The sequence below is a fragment of the Tamandua tetradactyla genome, chromosome 5, assembly GCF_023851605.1.
Source record: "Tamandua tetradactyla isolate mTamTet1 chromosome 5, mTamTet1.pri, whole genome shotgun sequence".
In the NCBI taxonomy this organism is placed as follows: Eukaryota; Metazoa; Chordata; class Mammalia; order Pilosa; family Myrmecophagidae; genus Tamandua; species Tamandua tetradactyla.
In genome coordinates this window covers 103,059,430-103,079,243 of record NC_135331.1, presented here as the reverse complement: position 1 = coordinate 103,079,243, position 19,814 = coordinate 103,059,430, and the positions used below count along the sequence as shown (strand labels likewise).

Sequence of the window (19,814 nt, the reverse complement as noted above, 5' to 3'; positions counted from 1 at the left end):
TAGGACTTCTATTTGTGTATTTTTATGCCTTAAAATTTCTATTTTCCTGAATAATTTGTAAGATAAATAATGTTAGAATGGTAGTAGATATATATGATTGATAAAAAAGTATATGTACAATGGTGATCATAACGTATTTTAATAGTGATTATTCATTCACTCATTCATCAGGGTCCATGGATGATAAAAAGGGTGAGACACTGAAATACAAGGAATAGAGTAACCATCAGATTTTTTTTTTAATTGAAAATTATTTCACGGAGTTGACTTTTCTAAACTAGTGGATCTGCAGAAGATTTTACAATTTTATTCTCTGGTAAAAGACTGACCAACAATATCCTGCGTTGTCATTTAAAGGCACAACCATACTCTTTTACTTCAGACAGAAGTTTCAACTTGTGTTTTTTAATAGTACTAAACTGTAATAACTTACATTTGATATACTTGATATTTTTAAACTGCGTTAACATCTTTTAACTCATTTAAATCTTAAAATATCCATGTGAGGCAGGTTGATGGGTCGTTTCCCCGCCCTATTTTCCCTGCCCTGTTTCACAAATGAGAAAACTAGGGCACCAGGAGTTGAGGCTATTTTTCTCCAGCCTGTTCAGGAAAGTAAAAAGACTGTAAAATGAAGTTCTCCCATTTCTGTGCCTTTTTCACTACCTTTTTTACCTCTTCCCACTGTCCCGAGAAGCATTTTCTTAAAACATGAATAGAATAGGTATAGCAGAAACATGGATACAGTTTTAAAAAGCCTGAGAATATTTTATAGTTCAGTAGTGGTAAGGGATGAAATTGAAGCTCAGAAAAATAGTGTTTTGCCTCCTTATACCATGATAACTCTGTAACAAGATGTTAGATATCTTCACTTGCAGTTTATTTCTTTAAAAGCCATATCATACCCAAAAGAATGGGGGTGGTTTGTAGAGCTTGGAGAAAACCAAGAAAACTAAATGAAGTAGGAGAAAATCAAGAGTAATAATTTATTAAGACTTTGCCCTATGCCTAGAATTAATGTCTTTCACTTTGGCTTTCTGATTTCCTGCCTATCACACTTTTTATTTTTAAGTTTGTTTCCTTTGTAAGATATCTATTAGTTATTTGGGTGCCCTGTGCAGATAGTTTCTGGCCATGAGGAACATTTTAACATACAACCCCCCCCCCCTTTTTTTTCCCATAAATCAATTTACTAGATTTTGATTCTATTAAAGTGAAAATGTTTCTAAACACACAAGAATGAGAGCTTGACTTAAGAGAACAGCATATTGTAACTACTGAACTATCCTGCTTAAAATAGTCCTTTGTAGATCAGGCATTTAAAAAAAAACCTCAACCTTCCACTTGTTTTATTTTCTCCTTTGCTTAGGTTTGAGTCTTGGCTTATTTCTAAATTGCCTTTTCTGCTTTTCTCTTTTTGTCTTAAAGGCAGGCTCACCTTTCATATTCAGGTTTCTTTTGCTGAAAACTGAGAGTGAAGTACTGGTTTACACAACTTTTTCCCCAAAAGTTGACATGCTTTTCTTAAATTTTATTATTTTTTTATTTAAAAAATATTTTTATTGAGATATCTTCATGCATACAGTCCATCCAAAGTATATAATCAGTGGTTCACAGTATCATCATATAGTTGTGTATTCATCACCATGACCATTTTTAGAACATTTGCATCACTCCAGAAAAAGAAAGAAAAAAAAAAACCTCATACTTCCCATACCCCTTTCCCCTCCCTCTCATTGACCACTGGTATTTCAATCTACCCCAATTTTTTTTTTTACCCCATATTCCTCCCCCCCATTATTTATTTATTTTTCTCCTTATGGTCTATACCATGGATAAAGGGAACATCAGACACAAGGTTTTCAAAATCACACAGTTACATTGTAAAAGCTATATAGTTATATAATCATCTTCAAGAAACAAGACTATTGGCTGTGTGATTGTGAAGACCTTGTGTCCGACGCTCCTTTTATCTAGGGTACGGGCAGATGAGTAAAAAATATGGATAAAAAAATAAATAATAGGGGGAAAAGGTTAAAATAAATTGGGTAGATGGAAATACTAGTGGTCAGTGAGAGGAAGGTGTAAGGGGTATGGTATGTATTAGTTTTTTTCTCTTTATTTCTTTTTCTGAAGTAATGCAAATGTTCTGAAAAATGATCATGGTGATGAGTACACAACTATGTGATGATATTGTGAGCTATTGATTATACACCATGTATGGACTGTTTGTATGTTAAGAATGTTTGTATGTTCAGATTTATCAGTAAAAATGCTAAAAAGAGAAGAAAGAATCAAGGCTACTGGCATACAGTTCAGCAGTTTCAGGTACTTCCCTCTAACCACTCCAATACACCATAAACCAAAAAGGGATATATATATATATATATATATATATATATATATATATAAAAAATGCATAAGAATAATTGCCAGGATAATCTCTTGAATCTGTTTGAAATCTATCAGCCACTGAAACTTCGTCTTATTTCTCTCTTCCCTCTTTTGATCAAGAAGGCTTTCTCAATCCCTTGATGCTAGATCCCAGCTCACCCCAGCATTGCCAGGGAGATTTACACCCCTGGGAGTCATGTCCCATGTAGTGGGACTGGGGGTGGGGGGCAGTGATTCAACTGCCGAGTTGGCTTAGAGAGAGAGAGAGAGGCGACATCTGAGAAACAAAAGAAATTTTCTGGGGGTAACTCTTAGGCATAATTATAAGTAGGCTTAGCTTCTCCTTTACAGAAATAAGTTTCATAGCGGTAAACGCAAGATTGAGGGCTCAACCTATTGAATTGGTTTTCCCCACTGCTTATGAGAACATAAGGAATTCCCCAAATGGGAAGTTGAATATTTCCTCCTTTCTCCCCAGTCCCCCAAAGGGACTTTGCAAATACATTTTTAATTCTTTGCCCAAATTACTCTGGGACGCATCAGGGTTTAATGGGTTTTAGATTTGTGGTAAGCATGTCTTTCTCTTGGGCTCTTAGTCGTTGTTAGTGTTCCTGTCATAAAGCAGTTCTCAAGTGGTTACTTGAATATGGCACTAATACAGGTGATTTTCAGAGAAATAATCTCCAGGTTCTCTACCCAAAGCTTAGAATCTAAGGCAGTACTCATTTGGATGTGAATGAAAAGAAGGTTCAGATGGAGAATGAATGGAATAAATTAGTACATGAATGGATAATAGAGTATATTATTTTCAAGCTAAGGGCAAATCTGTTTTAAAGATGGGGAGCAAGAATAAGTATATATGTAAGAGGAAGCTTAGGTAATGTAAGTTCTATGAAAAATAAAGAAATAAAGAAAGTTGAAAGTTCTGCTTAAAGCAGTCTAAGAAATCCTTTCAGGGGAGATAAACCTGAGGAAGCTCTGTAGTGATTTCATAGTATACCACTGAATCTACTGGATGTTCTTTTCCCTTGTTATGTCTACTGCATATCACCTTTCAGTTATCTATATAAGAAATTGAAAGTATGTATTTGCCCTGACAGTATTTTGTATATAGAGCAATTGTCTTTCATATTTCCTGTTCACTCAGAAGTCATGGAGAAGAAAAAAGGCAACAATTGATACCTGTGATTGTAAAATGTTTTACCAGTAAACAGTTAGTATAGAATATCAAAGAAGGGGAATCTGTGGCAAAATACAAGTGTGTTGACCAGTCACCTTATAGACTCTGCTGGCTGTAATTTTAGTATGGGTTAATAAAGGGATAATTTGTAAACCAAGAAGGTGATTTCTAGGGTCCAGATGGTTTTATTCAGTAGCAGCCATGCTTCACAAATCCTATACTGTGTCAGGGCTTTGAGATAGCTGTCTTGGGAATGTGGGACAGTCATAGCATTTTTAAACTTTATTGGATAAGTCTGTGATGAGATATCACTGACAACATGGAGAAATATAGGCTAGTAGCTAGTTAATAAAATTTTGCAGCTTAAAATTTATAGTGTTCTGAATTATTGAAGAGTTACCGTTTTACAATAGGGAGTTAGGTACCATAGTCTCTTGTTTGATCCTTAGTTAAATTGAGGAGTGAGCTTGAGAGTTTTCTTTAGGTTGGAAAAGTTGCCTGTTGGAAGTAGATTTAGATTAGACTCATTTTGTCAGTCTCTTAAGAATTCCTCAAATTAGGAATTATGTATTACCTATAAGGAAATTGCTCTACATTCAGAATTAGAAAGAATTCTGGAATAGGGATGAAGTGGACAATTGAGGGAACTGGCAATAAATAAATAAGTTGTACATCCCCTTAGTTAAGATGTGGTTTTGAACAGGGCTTCTCAAAGTTAGTTTTTCTTGGGGATCTTGCTAAAGTGCAGATTCTGATTTAGAAGGTTTGGAATGGGGTCTGAGATTCTCATTTTTAAAAAGCTTTCAGATTCTGCTGGCTCCTGGTCTGTGGACCATATAGTAGGGTTTAGACTCTCAAGAGAATTTAAGGATTGGAAAATTGAGAACTGATTTTGTCCAGCATGGTGTAGGTACTTTACATGTGTTACCTTATTTAATTTTCACAGAAAACATTCAAGGTGGCTGGGAATATTTTTACAGATGAGGAAATTGAAACACAGGAGCTTAAGTAGCTTGCTGAAGGTTATATGATACATGATGTAACTGTGATTTAAGCTTAAAAGACATCAGAACCCTTGCTTTGTCATGTTTCCATGAAATTCTGTGGTTTTTGTGAAAATAATTTTGCTACTTAAATAGTTTATAGTGGAGAAATTTCCTCTTTCTTACAGATTAAACATTAAAAAAAAATTGTCCCCTGTCCCAATTTGTTATATGAGTTCAAGGAAAAGAAGCTTTTTAAACATTAGAGCATATTATCAACTAAATTTTGATAATTTTAGTTGAAAAATATTGACATGTTAAATGAAAAGTCTTCTGTACTACTATCTAAATGCAATTATTACCATTCTGAGTTCCTCCTATATATATATATATATATATATATATATATATATATATATATATATATATATAAAACACCCCTATGTAATTTAAAAAAATGGCGATCGTGTTGTATGTAATTTGTTATCCTATTCCCCCCCAAAGCACATCTTTAATAATGACAGAAACAAAATTCTTTCCACTTAAACCCTTTTTCATGTTCCTCAGAATTGTTGGCAGCATCACCATTCTTCCTATGCTGTAATCTTATTTTCCTCTTTCAGTAACTCTGCTGCCAAATTCTTTTGTGGATTTCTTTGTAGTATCTCTTCACCTTACTCATGATTGTCATATCCAGGCTTAATGTTTTCTATTAGATTAATGACTACTTTACTGAATCACCATTTGATTCTTAAATTTGTTCTCTTTTCATTGGTTGACTGTTCTGACTGCAGACAAAACCCTTGGTCTCTCTCTTCTCACCATCTTTTAGTGGATTCTGATGAAACAAGTCTGAACACTTCTGGAGTTTAAATTAAAGGCAGTGAATTATCTTACTCTATTGGCTTTTATTTCTACTCATATCTTTTTCTAAATTCCTGCCTTCATTGCCAGGTTGGGTACCAGAATCTGAGAACTTGTAATCATATCGCAACTATATTTTGCCCATTTCCGTGTTTTCCTTCTTTTACCTTGAGTCTTACCCCACTGGGTAAGACAACACAATAAAATAGTTTTACCTTACTCCTGAAAAAAGTTTTTCTCCATCTATTAAGTTACTAAGACAAACTTACTTTGTCTTTTTCACTGTATCTTTCAAATTAAAACTAACATGAAAATTTATATATTGCCTCCTTTTCTAAAATGTAGGTATGTGTGATTTTATATTTACATATATTAAAATCTAATAGCTTATTCTAACTTATTTAGACTTTTTAAAGTTATTGGCCTGATCATTAAAACATTACTATCAAGTAAATATGGGTACAGAATAATTGGAGAAGTCTGTTGACATGTGTAGATCCTCAGTTTTTTTCCTTCTCCTTAGTTCTTTATTCTTTGTTCCTTAGGAAATGCCTCATCTACCTACCTTCACCTGGTTAGACCATCTTTTTTTCAGTGGATCCATATAGACTGAGAAATATAATCTCACAGCTTTGTTCCTGCCCTCTGTCAGAAAAAGTAGCTAGAATTCTTATGTGGCTTCTCAAGAATTTTTATTTTGAGTAATAATGGAAGAATAGTTGTGGAGAAAATTAAGTGAATAGTAAATGTCAAAGATTTACTCCTTTGATAGGCAAAGAAAGAAAAAGGTATCCTTATTAGTGGATTTTTAGGAATATCAGGTATTATCATTAGAAGTTTTAAGGTATTATCATTAGAAGTTTAGGCTTAGAAGTTGTCTTGTTCACTTGGCATCAGTGTCGGAATACAGGCCCTTCTAGGTGGAATGATGAGGCTGTGATATAGGGAATGTTACAGATAGCACACAAGCAGGCTAGGATCCGTATCTGACACTGAAGCCAATGATTGTAACCACAGTTCTTATTTTGTTCTGTTTTGTTTTTATAAGTAAGGAGGATTGTAAATCTGTGTGTTCAGTTTGAGAGTTTAATTTTAACTCCTAAAATGAGGTATTTTCATATCATTTAAAGTTTGTGCTATGTGGTATGAATATTGACTAAAATTATTGTTTGTAAGGATTAGTTAAGTATTATCTAGTTCCTTGGAACTTATATTTTCTGATCAAACCTGATCAAAATCTTACCGCTTGGTATGTTCTTAAATTTTATTTTATCTTCATCTCTTTGATTCTCACAGATCAGTTTTATGTAAGAATACGCTTTGGTTAAATTTGGGGTCTTAAATGATCTCCTGTTTTGTATTTTTTCAGTTTAACAAATTTAGAATAGTTATATTTCTTGCAACTAACACTTTTATAGATGAAATTGAGGACCAGGAAGTAACTTCATTGAATTCATGTGTAATACCATAAGATAGTAACTAAGAGTTAGAAGGCTTGCATTTGAATTGCAGCTCTTCAACTGTGTGATCTTGGGCAAGTTTCCTTACTTCATTTTCAGTTTCCTCATCTGTAAGTAATTAAAATACCCGTCTCATACTTTGTGAGGATTAAAGTGGATAGTGTTTATAAAGAGTTAACATTGTACCTGATACAGCAAACATTCAGATCTTAGTAGATTTTGTTGTGTTTTTAGATATGAAACACAATATACTTTGAAATGTTTGGTAAACATTGTTAGCTTTAGAAGTAAAATAGTAAGCTTGCTCGATCATATATTCATCAAAAATTTATTGAGTTTTTCCTGTATGCCAGACCCTGTGTTAGACAATAAGGATAAAAAGGTGAATATGAAACATTCGTTCCAGAAAAGTATTCTGGAGGTAAAGGAATTTATTTCTGGTATAACAACTACCACTACCAAGAAAAGCTAACATAAAAACAAATACAGTTTCAGTTAGGGTGTATGTACTTCATAAAAATCATAGGGCTGTGTTAGGCATGTTGATTTTTAAAAATACATTATTGAGTCAAATGAAGTTTAACAAGTTTTTGGAATAGATTCATTATGTATTTACAGTAGTATTTGACTAACAGAAAGGTAAACAGATTTTTTCTGTCTTTATCCTATTGAATTATCTGTGTTTTTGACTTTATTTTCCTTGTTAATGTTATTTGTTGCAAACATCACCATTCACTAATTTTTCTATTAGACGAAAGGGAAAGAAGAAAAAAACCCTGAATCTCTAATTTTTGTGAACAAATGTTACAGATGTCTAGTGGATAGAAATTTTGGAAATTAATATATTCGTTATATCCATTTGCTCTTTTGCTTATTTCTGGGTGTATTAAAAATTGCATACCTAATGGCTCCTAAACTTGGTGGATTTACCTGGGGAACTTTGTTTAAAAAAATCCCCAAGTTCTTCACCCATTCCCTGTCCCCTCAGGTGATTCTGTTGATCTGGCTAGGTTTCCATATCGTTGGGATATATAACAAGACATTATAGCCCTCTGAACTTTTTAGTGAAACATATTCTTGCTTGGTTCCTTTTTAAAGCCTAATGGCCAAGTAGTACTGTCACTGATTTTACTTTGCAAAATGTTTATGGCAAATACAAGTATCCTATAAAGAAAAGTTATAAACTGTGTTATCTCAGATCTCTGATTGTTGATTAGACTATTAAATGAACTTGTTCTTATGTTTATTTACATTTAAGTTTGTTTTTTTTAGAAAAATATAAATCAACTAGGCTGTTAAACATTTAAAATATTCTTTTTACTTTTAATTTTTCTTAAATCTATATTTTTTGATACCCTGAGTAATAATGTCTCATTAAATTGTTTATATGAATGTGCCTCAGCAGGATGGGGACTAGGGTAAAGCAAGTGAGGTGGTTAGGGTGCAAATTTAAGGAGGCAGTCACTTTCAGGGTTGGGTAAGAGTAAGTACCTCCTAAGGTTTTATGTCCTAGGCACCTCACTTGCCTTACCCTAGTGCAAGCCCTTGTTCCAGAAAAGTTGGCTGCATAGATATTATTTTGATTTTAGTTTTAACGTAATTTTATGCATGCTTGGATGTTTTACAGAAAATAGAAGAGATGAAAATAATGCAGCCAACCCAAATTTATAAGAACAGGATAAAAATAAATATTTTTAAAAGGTAGCAGTATGATTTTATTTTTGAATGTTCAAAATAAAATGTTAGAAATTCCAGTTCAGCAGACTCTTGTCATACTGAAATATATTCAGTTGTTTTACCTACTAACAGCCACCTGAAATTAATGATGTTGTAGCTATCATAAGTTTCTTAATGAAATATTGGAAATTCAGCTCCTAATTAAAACTTGTAGATGATAATTGAGTTCATAAATAATGACTCCAGATTTATTACATTTTTTAATCCCAAATTTCAGTATTCTTTGGGAAGATTTGCCTTTTTTTTCTTTTTTTGAGTTGTACATCTGGAAATGCTCAAAAGTTATTTGGCTTTTTAAGAGAACAGTCTACAGTGAAAGTATAACTTCTTTAGAGGTGAAGTTTAAGTTAACAAATGACGAACCATAATGTGAGGAACCATGATATTGTGAATTATTTGTTTGGCAAAAAAAACTGATGCAGGTATTTGCTGCTGATGCCTTTAATAAAGTAACACTTGCAAGAAATTAGCGAGATACGCTACACAGAACTTTCTCTTTAAGTTCTCAGAATGTAAACTAGAGTACAACTTCGTTTATTCAGTAAGGATTACATTCTGTAAATCTAAGTTTGATATGTTTGTAAGTTCCTTGATTAATGTAATATGAAATGAGTATTTAATCTGTTAAAATGTGTAGGTGTGACTTCATTATCAAGTCAGGCATTTTATTTCTTAAAGTTAGGATTTACCTAAATGCACTTTTTCTCCCATATATATTTTTATTTCTTCTTATAGTGGTGCCAAAGTAAGTTTTGCCAAATAGAATTATTTAATATTTTGGTCTGTTGATAGTGTTTTAAGTATACAAAAATAAATCCATAACAACCAAGGATGGAGGGGTATCTAGATTTGTTTTTAGCTTTTTTTTTCATGGCTTCTCAGAAGTGTATCATATTATAAATACGTTCAAAATGTTTTGCTCTGAGGATATGTAGCATTCCTATAAAGGTTAAATCAATAAAAATGATTTGGACACATTCCTAAGCATGGCTAGAACAGGTAGCCCGTTGTTTTAGGTACTCTTGAGTTTCTGGAGCAGATCATTATGGCGTAGCAAGAGAACTCACTAAAAGTTGCTTTCTATGTGTAGATGCATCAGTTTAAAAAAAAGTAATATTTTTCTGACTTTCTAGAAATGAGTATTTTTAAAGTAGCCCTGTGTATATTGATTTAATGATATATTTTAAACTCAAAGTTTTGAAACTTTTTTCTTTTCTCCGAATGCTGAAGATACACCATAATTGATAAGAAACAGGTACGTACAAGGAAAAATGCAATGGGCAAAGCTTTCCAGCCAATTTTGAATAAATGGTAGTCGTTTGACTAAAAAAAGTATCAAACATTATAATTGCAAAATTGGGAATTAGAAGTGATTCTGTTTAATCTTGCCTAGTTTAGGAGAAAATTCTGTAGTCACTGGCATGTTTTTTTTTGTTCATTTGAGCAGTTCAAAAGGCAAGTTTCAGTTTTAGCCTTTTATTTTAAAAAGCATTTATATATATGCTCAGGGATGACTTCTCACTATGTTATTGTTGCTGGGTAGGGTTTCATTTTATGCTTTTGTTTGTTGTTGTCCTGATTTCATGTTTTAAGTATATATGAGCTTTAAGTTCATATGTAAGTTTTCAGATCACACTTTTCACAAATTACTTTTCACAAACTTTTTGGCAGTTTATAATAATGAATAAGGCAATTTTTATTAGAGGTTCCTTTAAAAAAATGTTAAAGGTATTTGATGAAGCTGGATCATAGAACTCAATGAATTGACCATATAGTTGGCTGAACAAGATTTAAACCAAAGTAGAGATTTTATGAGCTATATATATATATATCAATGTAGTTTCATTAGAAAATGTCTTTTTGTACATATGGTGCATATTACTTTATAAGTAGATACTTTAACAAAAATATGTTATTTGTTGAAGCATATGATTTTGTTTCATAACCAGGAAGATGGTTTGAACTTGTCTCGGTAAAATATTTTTACATATATAAAAATTTTATTTATATGTGTGTTGAAATATTTTGATTTAATAGTATATTTTAAAGATTAAAAATATTAATAAACTAAAAATACTTATAATCAGCATATGGTTCCAAATTTTCTTTCGAGTGACTTATGGATGATAATTAAATATCTTTTCATGTGTTTTCTCTAGTCATATTGGTACACTAAAATATTCTGAAATGTGCTTAGGCATATTATAAGGAAATAACCTTTTGGATAATTCAAGAATGGAATTCTTTTGACAATATTGATTGTCCATATCTAGTTTAGATGATAACTTTTCTAAAATGAGATATATATTAGTGGTCAAAGGTTTTGAAATGTTGTGAGTTTTCCTACTAGGTTGCGAAAAGAGAGTATGCGCGTATGTGTGTTTAGTTTTAGCAGCTGGGGGAATGTAAAGAATTCTGTGTGAACAACAGAGTTAATATTAATAAGAAAGAAAGTTTTTCCTATGGGGAGAAGGTTGAATTAATGATTAAAGGGTGGATTATGTTGACATTTATGTTCACATTGCTTTGCAAATAAACTATAGTGTTGTCTTTGTAAGTAGTATGTACTTTAAGGATTATTTTAAATATTTCCATTTTCTGTTGTATTTTATGTTTGTTAATAGCATTAGAATTTTTTTCTGCTGTTTGTCAAAAGCTGAATTACCTAAAGACTAGATAAAAATTAATCATACTAGATTACCCTTTTTTTTTTTTTATTACATTGGCAGTCACCTAGGGTACCTTTTATAACCAGTTGTCTTACCTTATATTAGAAATACCATTGTCTTGATGGGAGTTTTATTAGATAGATATTCTCATAATGTCTTAATATTTTTAGAATTAGCTGTTTAGTTCCCTTGCATGAAATACTTACATACTTTTACATAGTTTTATGGAGAATACAGTAATTGATATAATGTAGATCATTAAGCTAAAAATGTTTTGTTTCTGTGATACTATAATGTTGCAAATAGCTGTTACCTGGTAGAAGTTTATGGAATAAAATGAAAATCCAATTATCTCCCCAAAGTAGTTTTGCTTTTTTAAAAAATTGAGCTGTATTTACAAGAAAATGTCTTAAAATTAGTATTATTGAATAAAGGAAACTACAGTGTACTATTTGGATACTCATGCATCTCTTTTCTAGGATCAAGTTATAGTGATACAGTAAAGTGAAGGGTTGAAATGTTGATTTTATAATGTAGAACTATTTACATAGTGAAATAAGATAAATGTGATGATCCTTTTTTGTTTTAACTTCAAAGAGAATTTACCTTGTTTAGATTCATTTCAGCAATTTTTAAGTACTTGCTAGAAATGATGATACATTTCAGAAAGATTATCCTGTTAATTTGAAGTCTTAACATAGGGAAGTTCAGTAGAGAAATTTAACAATAAAATTATTTATAATTTATTATGGAAACTAAATCAGGAATTAAAAATCAAAATGCTCAATTTTAATTTTTTTACCCAGGTTATATGGACATTGGGTGAATATAGAGAAAATATACTTGTTTAGTTCAAACCAGAGTTGTTTTTAGAGATAACATCTATAATTAGGGGTCTTTTAGCAGATTAATTACATTCATATTCACCCTTGTAAACTGCAATATTTTATCTTCATTGATGTCAATTTTTAATTAGTTTTATTTAAGTTTATAGCTGAAAAATAATGTCTTGGATTTTACAAGTGTAGCTTTTGATTATTTTAGTCTTTAATTTCCTAGTAGATGTCTAATCTCTGTTATTGGAACTGAAGGTTGACATTTCTCTTAGTGTACATGCAAAATAATTGTTTTTTCTCCACCAAAGAGCTATAAACAGTACCTCAATTAAATAATTTTTGTATTTACTCCTTGTTAACAATTATTATCTCAAGTACTCTAGTTGCTGCTGTGTATGCCTTCATACACATGCATATGTATATGCTGTGTTGAAAAATCTTAAGTCAACTGTTAGTCAAGAGAAATTTAAGCTTATTTATATATGGCAGGAATTTTGTTTCTATATAAAAAAATCCATGTCCAATTAAAGTTCCATGGAATAATACAACATTCCATTTTTTTATTCCAATTTTTCCAAAGAAAGGCTATGCATGTATATGTCTATAAAACCTTACTGATGATTGTTATTGTGATTTGGTTAGCTTTTTCATTTTACTTGATTTTCTTTTACCAAACTACAAACTGGATGTAGTTGTGAGATATCTGACCATAAGAGATAAAAAAATGATTTGGCACAGTCATGGGTCATATAATTTTAGGAGACCTTGTAGCTTATATTTAAGTTCTTGAGTTTTTAACTTAGTCTTATATGTAAATATGTTTTCATAGTTGAATCAGTGATAATTCCAGAAGAGACCATTGATGTTAAAATAAAAATCTATTTGAAAAGTAAAATAAAATTAATTTGACTTTGTGGTAAAAATTATTTGCCTTGCATAGGATGTTTAGTTGTGCTTTATTAAGAATGTCACTGATATGTCTCATGTGTTATTTATTAAGGGATAACAGTAGAAATAGTAGAGATAACAGAGTCTTTTAACTAGTTCCAATATAATCTTAAGTAAATTTCTGAGACTATATTAACTTGGTAAGTTTTATAGCATCGATATAATAATTTTTTAGTATCTTAAACATTTTTGAAAATTGCATTCACTTTAATATGACTAGGTGGTGCAGAATTCCTTGTTTGTGGGTAATTGATTTAAAAGAGGAAAATTATTTAATCAAGGTAAACTAACATTTATCATCTTTTAATAAGAGCCCAAATCATACATGGTGTATATGAATATGACAAATTCTTGGTTATATATGGGATGTTGGATTTATGAGTGTTAGCAAGACTATAGAACATTTACAGGTGGTATGTGAATCCAAATTTTTTGTCACTTCAAGTATTGAATGTTTATGTAGCAATTAGCTATTAAGGAATCCTTTAATTCTACAGTTGTCTTATTTGAGATTGTTTTTTATGTCATATTAAATGGTGAAGTTTTTATTAAGTTTCTTATTAGAAGACGTTTTTATGACAGAAAATACTTTAGAGTTGAACTGCTGTTCAACAATAACAACAAAAACCTGAAATACTTGATATGATTGTGGCTTGCATCCAACACTGTTCCAAACCCTGATTCCTGTATCCTTAATAAATAGTATAAAGGGGAGAAAATTCCCAAGACTTTGACATAAGGTGAAGCTATTGTATACATATAATAAAAGATCATTTAATTTCAATTGCTATATAGGTCTTAAAATAGTCCTGTGGAATGTATGGTCTGCTTTATGTGTGTTTGCTGTTAAATGAACAAAAGCTTGTAGTCATCTGTGGTTACAATTGCAAGGAAAACCCTTTAAATAAGGTATAGAATTTTCCACATTAATTTTTTTAATTGTAGCACATTAATCAAAACATATCAAATTATCTGGGCCCACTGAATTCCACAATCTTTTTGAAATGGCAATAGATTATATTTAAGATATATATTTTCATTATGTGAGACTTCCTTTTCTAAAGATTTGTGTATTAGAATTTATTGTTTTTCTTATTATTGCAATTTATTTAATGACTTTTTTTTTTGGTGGAATTTTATCTTCTGTGTAAGTTACAGAGTTCATTGGTACAGAAATAAAAAGTGAATTAAAGTTACCTTTTGGGACATCTCTGCCTAAATTTGTATCAGTGTGACAAGCACCCATTTAATAAGAAATCTACATGGTAAATGATGAGAAAAAAAATAGTTATGCTTTATCATGTGTACAATTTTGGTATCTGCAGGAAGGATTTTTTCATATTGACTTGGTATTTGTCTATTTGTCATATGTGTAATATTTTAAAAAGACTATAGAAGTGGACTGTTACAGTGAACTCTTTATATAAAAATCTCTCTAAAGACTTTGGTTAATTAATAGCCTTTGCAATCTTAATGCTTTTGAAGAGCTTTTGCATAACTTCACTGTTAAATTAGAGTTGTTACATCTTAGTATACTAGAACGAGAGTTAGAACAGTATGGAAGGTTGCTATTTGTATGCTTTGGAGAGGAATTTGAGATGTTACCCTGTTTTGCCATCAGTATTCAAGTATGCACGAGTGCACAATTAATCATAGGAAATGCATAAATAAATAATTCAGTCCCATTGGACTTTTTTATATGAATACTTACCTTTTCCTTTTTTGTATATACAGTTGAGGTATTTAGGTAACCCCTAACCTTTTACTTCAACAAAGAAGTACAGTATAAAAATATTACCACAGTTTTCATGTGAGCAGCTCTTGAGAGGGAAAAAAAGCCTCTAGATGAATATTTCTTGAAAAAAAAAAAGTTGTGATACAGAATGTCTTAACTTAGCCCCAATACAGTACTTGAGGACCACCAGTGTATAAAATTGAAAGCACATGAGGTTAGCAGCGTTAGAAAAGGTTTGTAATTGATTAGCGCTGCTTGAAAATATTGAAGTACAGTGAGTTTGATTTGTGAATGGTTCTATTCAATAAAGATTAATTCTGTTTGATAAAATCTTAGTGCCTTCAATGAGTTAGCTTTTTCTCCCCTCTGCAGTTTATTTAACCATCAAATATTTCAGTGTTCTTTTAACAAACTGGAACATTTCTATCTTACTGAGTTTAACTTTAGCATGACTGATTTAAACAAGTCAGACTATCAGTGATTAGTTTGAAGGGTGTAATTGAATAGATTAATTTTTGTTCTTTTGAAAGAACTAAAATATATCATAATGTAATCATGTATATTTCATGCCTTTCTTGTGATTTCGAGAGTATCTGGAGGTTCGCATAGACCAGAAAGGTCCTTTCTACGCTCTCTTTTGTATCTTCAATATGTTTAAAATTATTTTTAAAAAATTTAAAGTGAAATTTTAATAATTTTCCATGTAAAATTGGGAATATTTATTCTAACTTAAAATAATTATAATGCAAGTCTTTGGGAATTGCATTGGCATTTTTAGCATTTTATATATGTTAGAATTGTCTTTCTGTATGTTTTTGCCCTTTTAATACTTCCCCCTGGAATTTAAAATCTAGCTGTCTTATTTTACAAGTCAATTAGGATACTTTGTCACTATTAGAGCTTGAAACTGTAAAATTATCATTATATGGACCATAACTATTGTTTTGGAAATTGGGGTTCATACATTATATTCAGTCATTTGCTCAGGTCAGTTGCAAAAGTTTCATGTAGAAATTTAATCAGTTAGCCGTTGTATTTTCATAAATAAATTTTTATTTATATGATGCTTCATGAGTCACATCTGTAATTTTCAACATGCTTTATTTATGAAAAAAGATTTTGAGTACAGATTTTGAAAATTTCTTGATTAATTCAAGGCAAATGGTATTCTGAAAAGAACACTGAGACAGAATCACTCTCTTTCATACACATACAAACACACACACGCACACACACACATTTTTCACTCATATTTGAGGAGAGACAGTCAGTTAACATGTGGTTTGTTCCTCACCTAGGAAAGCCTTTAACTTTCTTTTTAGCTATTCCACAAGTTTGGGGCACATACTTCGGATACTGCATTAGTTGGTGCTTATAATCCTCATTTTAGAATTTAAAGCCTGAGTGATGTTTTAGACTTTGATTAGACTATAGAATGAGGAAATATTTGCAGTATGATGATAACATAGATACGCTGTCCACTGCCCACCTGTAATTAGGTTGAAGTAGGGGGCTCATATTAAGTTCTCTGTTTAGGCTCTAAGATGCTATGGAGGGGTTTAGGGGTTAGGAGGGTGTGAAATCCACTTTTCAGAAGAGGAAGAATTAGTTATAATGTCTAATTAAAAATATGACATGCAATAGAAGGTGATTTTTATCTGCTTATTTCACAATTATTCCTTGTATAGAAACTTGGTCAAGTTTCAGAAATCTTAACTAGAAATGGTTATTAAGGACATCAGGGAAATATAAAACCTCTGATATGATCAAATAAGGAGCATTTTAACATACCGTTTGTGCCAATATTAATAGCTTTACTTCCAATGCTAAAGTATTTCCTTCAAGCTTGTGTTATTTCCTCATCTGGTTAGAAATGTATTTTTGCAAAAGAGTAATATTGTTAAAGAGTAACTTAACTGCTTAATGTACCTGTTCAAGTTATCCCTCTACTAACAATCATTTTAAACAGCTTTTTTTCCTCATCTCTTAGGTAGTAACAGCAAAAGTTCGCATGCATAAGCTGTAATTATAATATGGGGTATAATACAGTCTAGTTATATTTGTTGTACTTTCTTAACTCAGAAATTTTTAGACTAATGCTTAATTACCCACCATGAAGTTTTAAAAACAATCTGTGATTATTATATTGCTGAGGGAGCTCGCTTACAGCTATTGAGGGAGCCACTACAATAATTTTAGATTTTTTTTGCAAAATATAGAGTATATTTCCTCATCCCTTAAGTGAAACTCCCCCCCCTTCAGGTTTAATTATTTCTATTTGACCTAAACTAAGACTGATTCTCAAGTATTAGCCAGTTAAAATGTGTGGAGGAGGAGGAGTAAAGGAAACTCCAATCAATAGTTGTAAGTTACAGAGGTATACACAGCAAAAGGATTTGTTTTAAAGGATAAACAGGATATTTTCAAAACTTGCTTTGTATTTGGAACATGTTGGACATCATAAAGAAAACATTGTAAGTGTTTAGCTATTTTGCTGTGATACTATGTCAACTAGTGAAGGTTGGAGTAGTTTACTTATCTATATCAATACTAACTTGAAATTAATTAAGAGACTGTATTGTTTCTGTTTTCTTTTAAAAGTCCAGCAAAATTAATAAGCATGGCTCTTTAAAATCATGCAGAGTATTCTTATAGAGCTTTATTTTTCATGAAATAAAATGCTATTCATTTTGGTAGGTCTAAGAATGTTACTAAAAGAATCTTAGAAGTTTCAGTATTTGCTATGTGTTTATAACAATTCTACGTATGGATAACAGTGTAAATGTAAAATTAAAATTATATAGGAAAATACAGTTCCATTTTAGTTTTTAGAGACTTCTGTAAACTTAATATCCTAGGCAACTATAAAGAGCTTTTAAAAATGGCTATGATATACTTAGTGCAATTTTATTTTCATTGAATGTATGGTTCAGTTATATAGTTGTTTAGAAACAAACTTGTGCAGATATCTTACTCAGTTTAAAATTATAAATAGAGTTCTTTTAGTTGAGCTGGTTCAAATACTGACTGTATTGTACGTTTATTTCTTTCTCTGTTTTACATAGTAGAGCATAATGTTGGGATAAATCTGTGCTCGGTTATTTTGTAAGATTGCTTCCATTTTGAAGTTTTTGCTCAAATATTGCGAGCTTCTGGAGTCAATAATTTATAATACTTTGATTAATTTCGTGCTTCATTTTATTGCAGAGAGGGTTAAATGAGAATATTAAGCTGTTTCTTTTACTGTTTTAGCATTCTTATTTCTATAGCCCCCAAAACATTTTGATTAATAAAAAATGATTAATTTTTGTCCATTTCAAGTTATTCAGAGAATACAGATGCCATATACAAATATGTACATCAATTTCATTTTCAATTTTTTACTTCAACAGAATAGTATTATTGTTAATATCTTTAATATACTGTTATCCTGAAAAGCTAGCAATTTATCTAAGAAACATACATTTATGTTTAACAGGTTCATCTCTTATAGGATTTTAAAAATGATAACACTTACCCCAAAAGAAGTTTTGCTGACATGGTGTCACTGTGCTGAAGAGGCTGTTTGATGCCATAGTCCCTCCTTTTTTTTCAGATAGAACTTGTACCCTCTGTTGTTAATACTGCTTGCAGCCTTAAACTGGAAATACAAACCATACCCAAACCTTGTTTTAGTTTTACAATATGCCTGGAGTACATAGACTTTATATTTATTTTTTTCTGTCAAAAAATTATGTAGCTGGTAACATGTGAAAAGCAGGGAAACAAAACAAAAAGAATGAGCAAATATTTGAAGGACCTACTATTACTGCATAGACTGTGGTTAGAGAGCACTCACTGACTCTGTTGGTCTCGGTGGCTGGTAGTGACCTGCGGAGATTAACCATTTAAAAACCAGAGACTTCTTGCTGTCCTCCTGGAGAAAGTTTGCACCGCACTTGTGGTTCTGTGGTTGTTTGTGAGGCGAATGAAGCATTCACACAATCCAAAAAAGCAAAAGCTTTAAAACTCCTTTTTTTCCAAGCACTATTACTGGAGAGACAGAATCATGTGGTTTGTGACCTCACAGTACTCAAAGTAAAGTGGGACTGCCTACCACTGTGGCTTTTCCCCCTTGCTCTTGCTCTCCCTCTCTCTCTCTCTCTCTTTCTCTGACAAAAGGCTTGTGGTAAGGCCCTTCCTGGCATCCAAAAGGATATAGCTTTTTAATTTTTGTGACTCATGAGGATTTGGATAGAATACAAATGCTGAAGGAGCCCAAACTCCTGAAGGTTAAGCATTTGTAGAACTGAAGTCTGCAGTTAAGGTCTTTCCTTTCTGTCACCACCCCCATTCCCCCCCTCCTTTTTTTTTTTCTTTTGCCTCTTTCTTTTAGTTCATTATTGTGTCTATGGAAAAATGAGCAAAATTGGGTCAAGTGGCTGTGTGAAATTCTGAACAACAGTGATGATTTACAGTAATTTACATCTTTGGGTTGTATCACGTTCTGGGGTCTGCTTCATATTTGCTGGATGGCTAGAGTTCTTCTGTTTTTCTTTTTCTTGTCTTTTTAAACTTGTGAACCTGTAATTCATTGTAAAAAAATTTACCTTAAGGTCTGGTGGCAAACTGCTTGTTGGGCTGGACTGTAATTGGCTGTCATGAAAGTGTTAGTCTGGGGATTCTTGTACAAATATTAAATCATGTCTCTAGTTTATGTATTATCAGTGTTAGATAGCAGGTCCTACAATAAAGATTTAAAGTATTTTTTATATCTTTTATAATGTATAACTTTTATGTTATGACTAGTTTGAGGGTCTTATACAAATGAATGGCAAGAATTACAGCAGTTTAGTGGATGTCTTCTTTTCCTTTATGATTGTAATAATTCTTAACTTTCAAGGAAATGTGTTCAGTTGTATAATTCTTTAAATAGTTTATTTGGCTATTAACTTTGACAGAGTCTTTGATAAGACATCTTAAATACCTTATAAACATATTAAATAAAATATGTTGTAATTTAGATTGT

The 19,814-nt window shown here is 31.5% G+C and overlaps 2 protein-coding genes across 9 annotated transcripts in view; one reads left to right on the top strand and one right to left on the bottom strand.

Annotated features, from left to right (window-relative positions):
• The window catches only part of RUNX2 (RUNX family transcription factor 2), a 219,645-nt gene extending 200,884 nt beyond the window's left edge, over positions 1-18,761 (bottom strand). For 2 of the 4 annotated variants that reach the window (XM_077161955.1, XM_077161958.1), the window contains exons 1-2: positions 18,645-18,758; positions 18,324-18,446 (exon numbers count right to left, since the gene is read on the bottom strand). In XM_077161955.1, coding sequence (XP_077018070.1) covers positions 18,324-18,381 — 58 coding nt within the window. In that variant the 5' untranslated portion in view covers positions 18,382-18,446; positions 18,645-18,758. Of the gene's footprint in view, positions 1-18,323; positions 18,447-18,609 lie in introns of all 4 variants that reach the window. The other 2 variants (XM_077161957.1, XM_077161956.1) reach the window with 2 other exon arrangements.
• The window catches only part of SUPT3H (SPT3 homolog, SAGA and STAGA complex component), a 654,143-nt gene that overhangs the window by 33,186 nt on the left and 601,143 nt on the right, over positions 1-19,814 (top strand). The window lies entirely within an intron of this gene.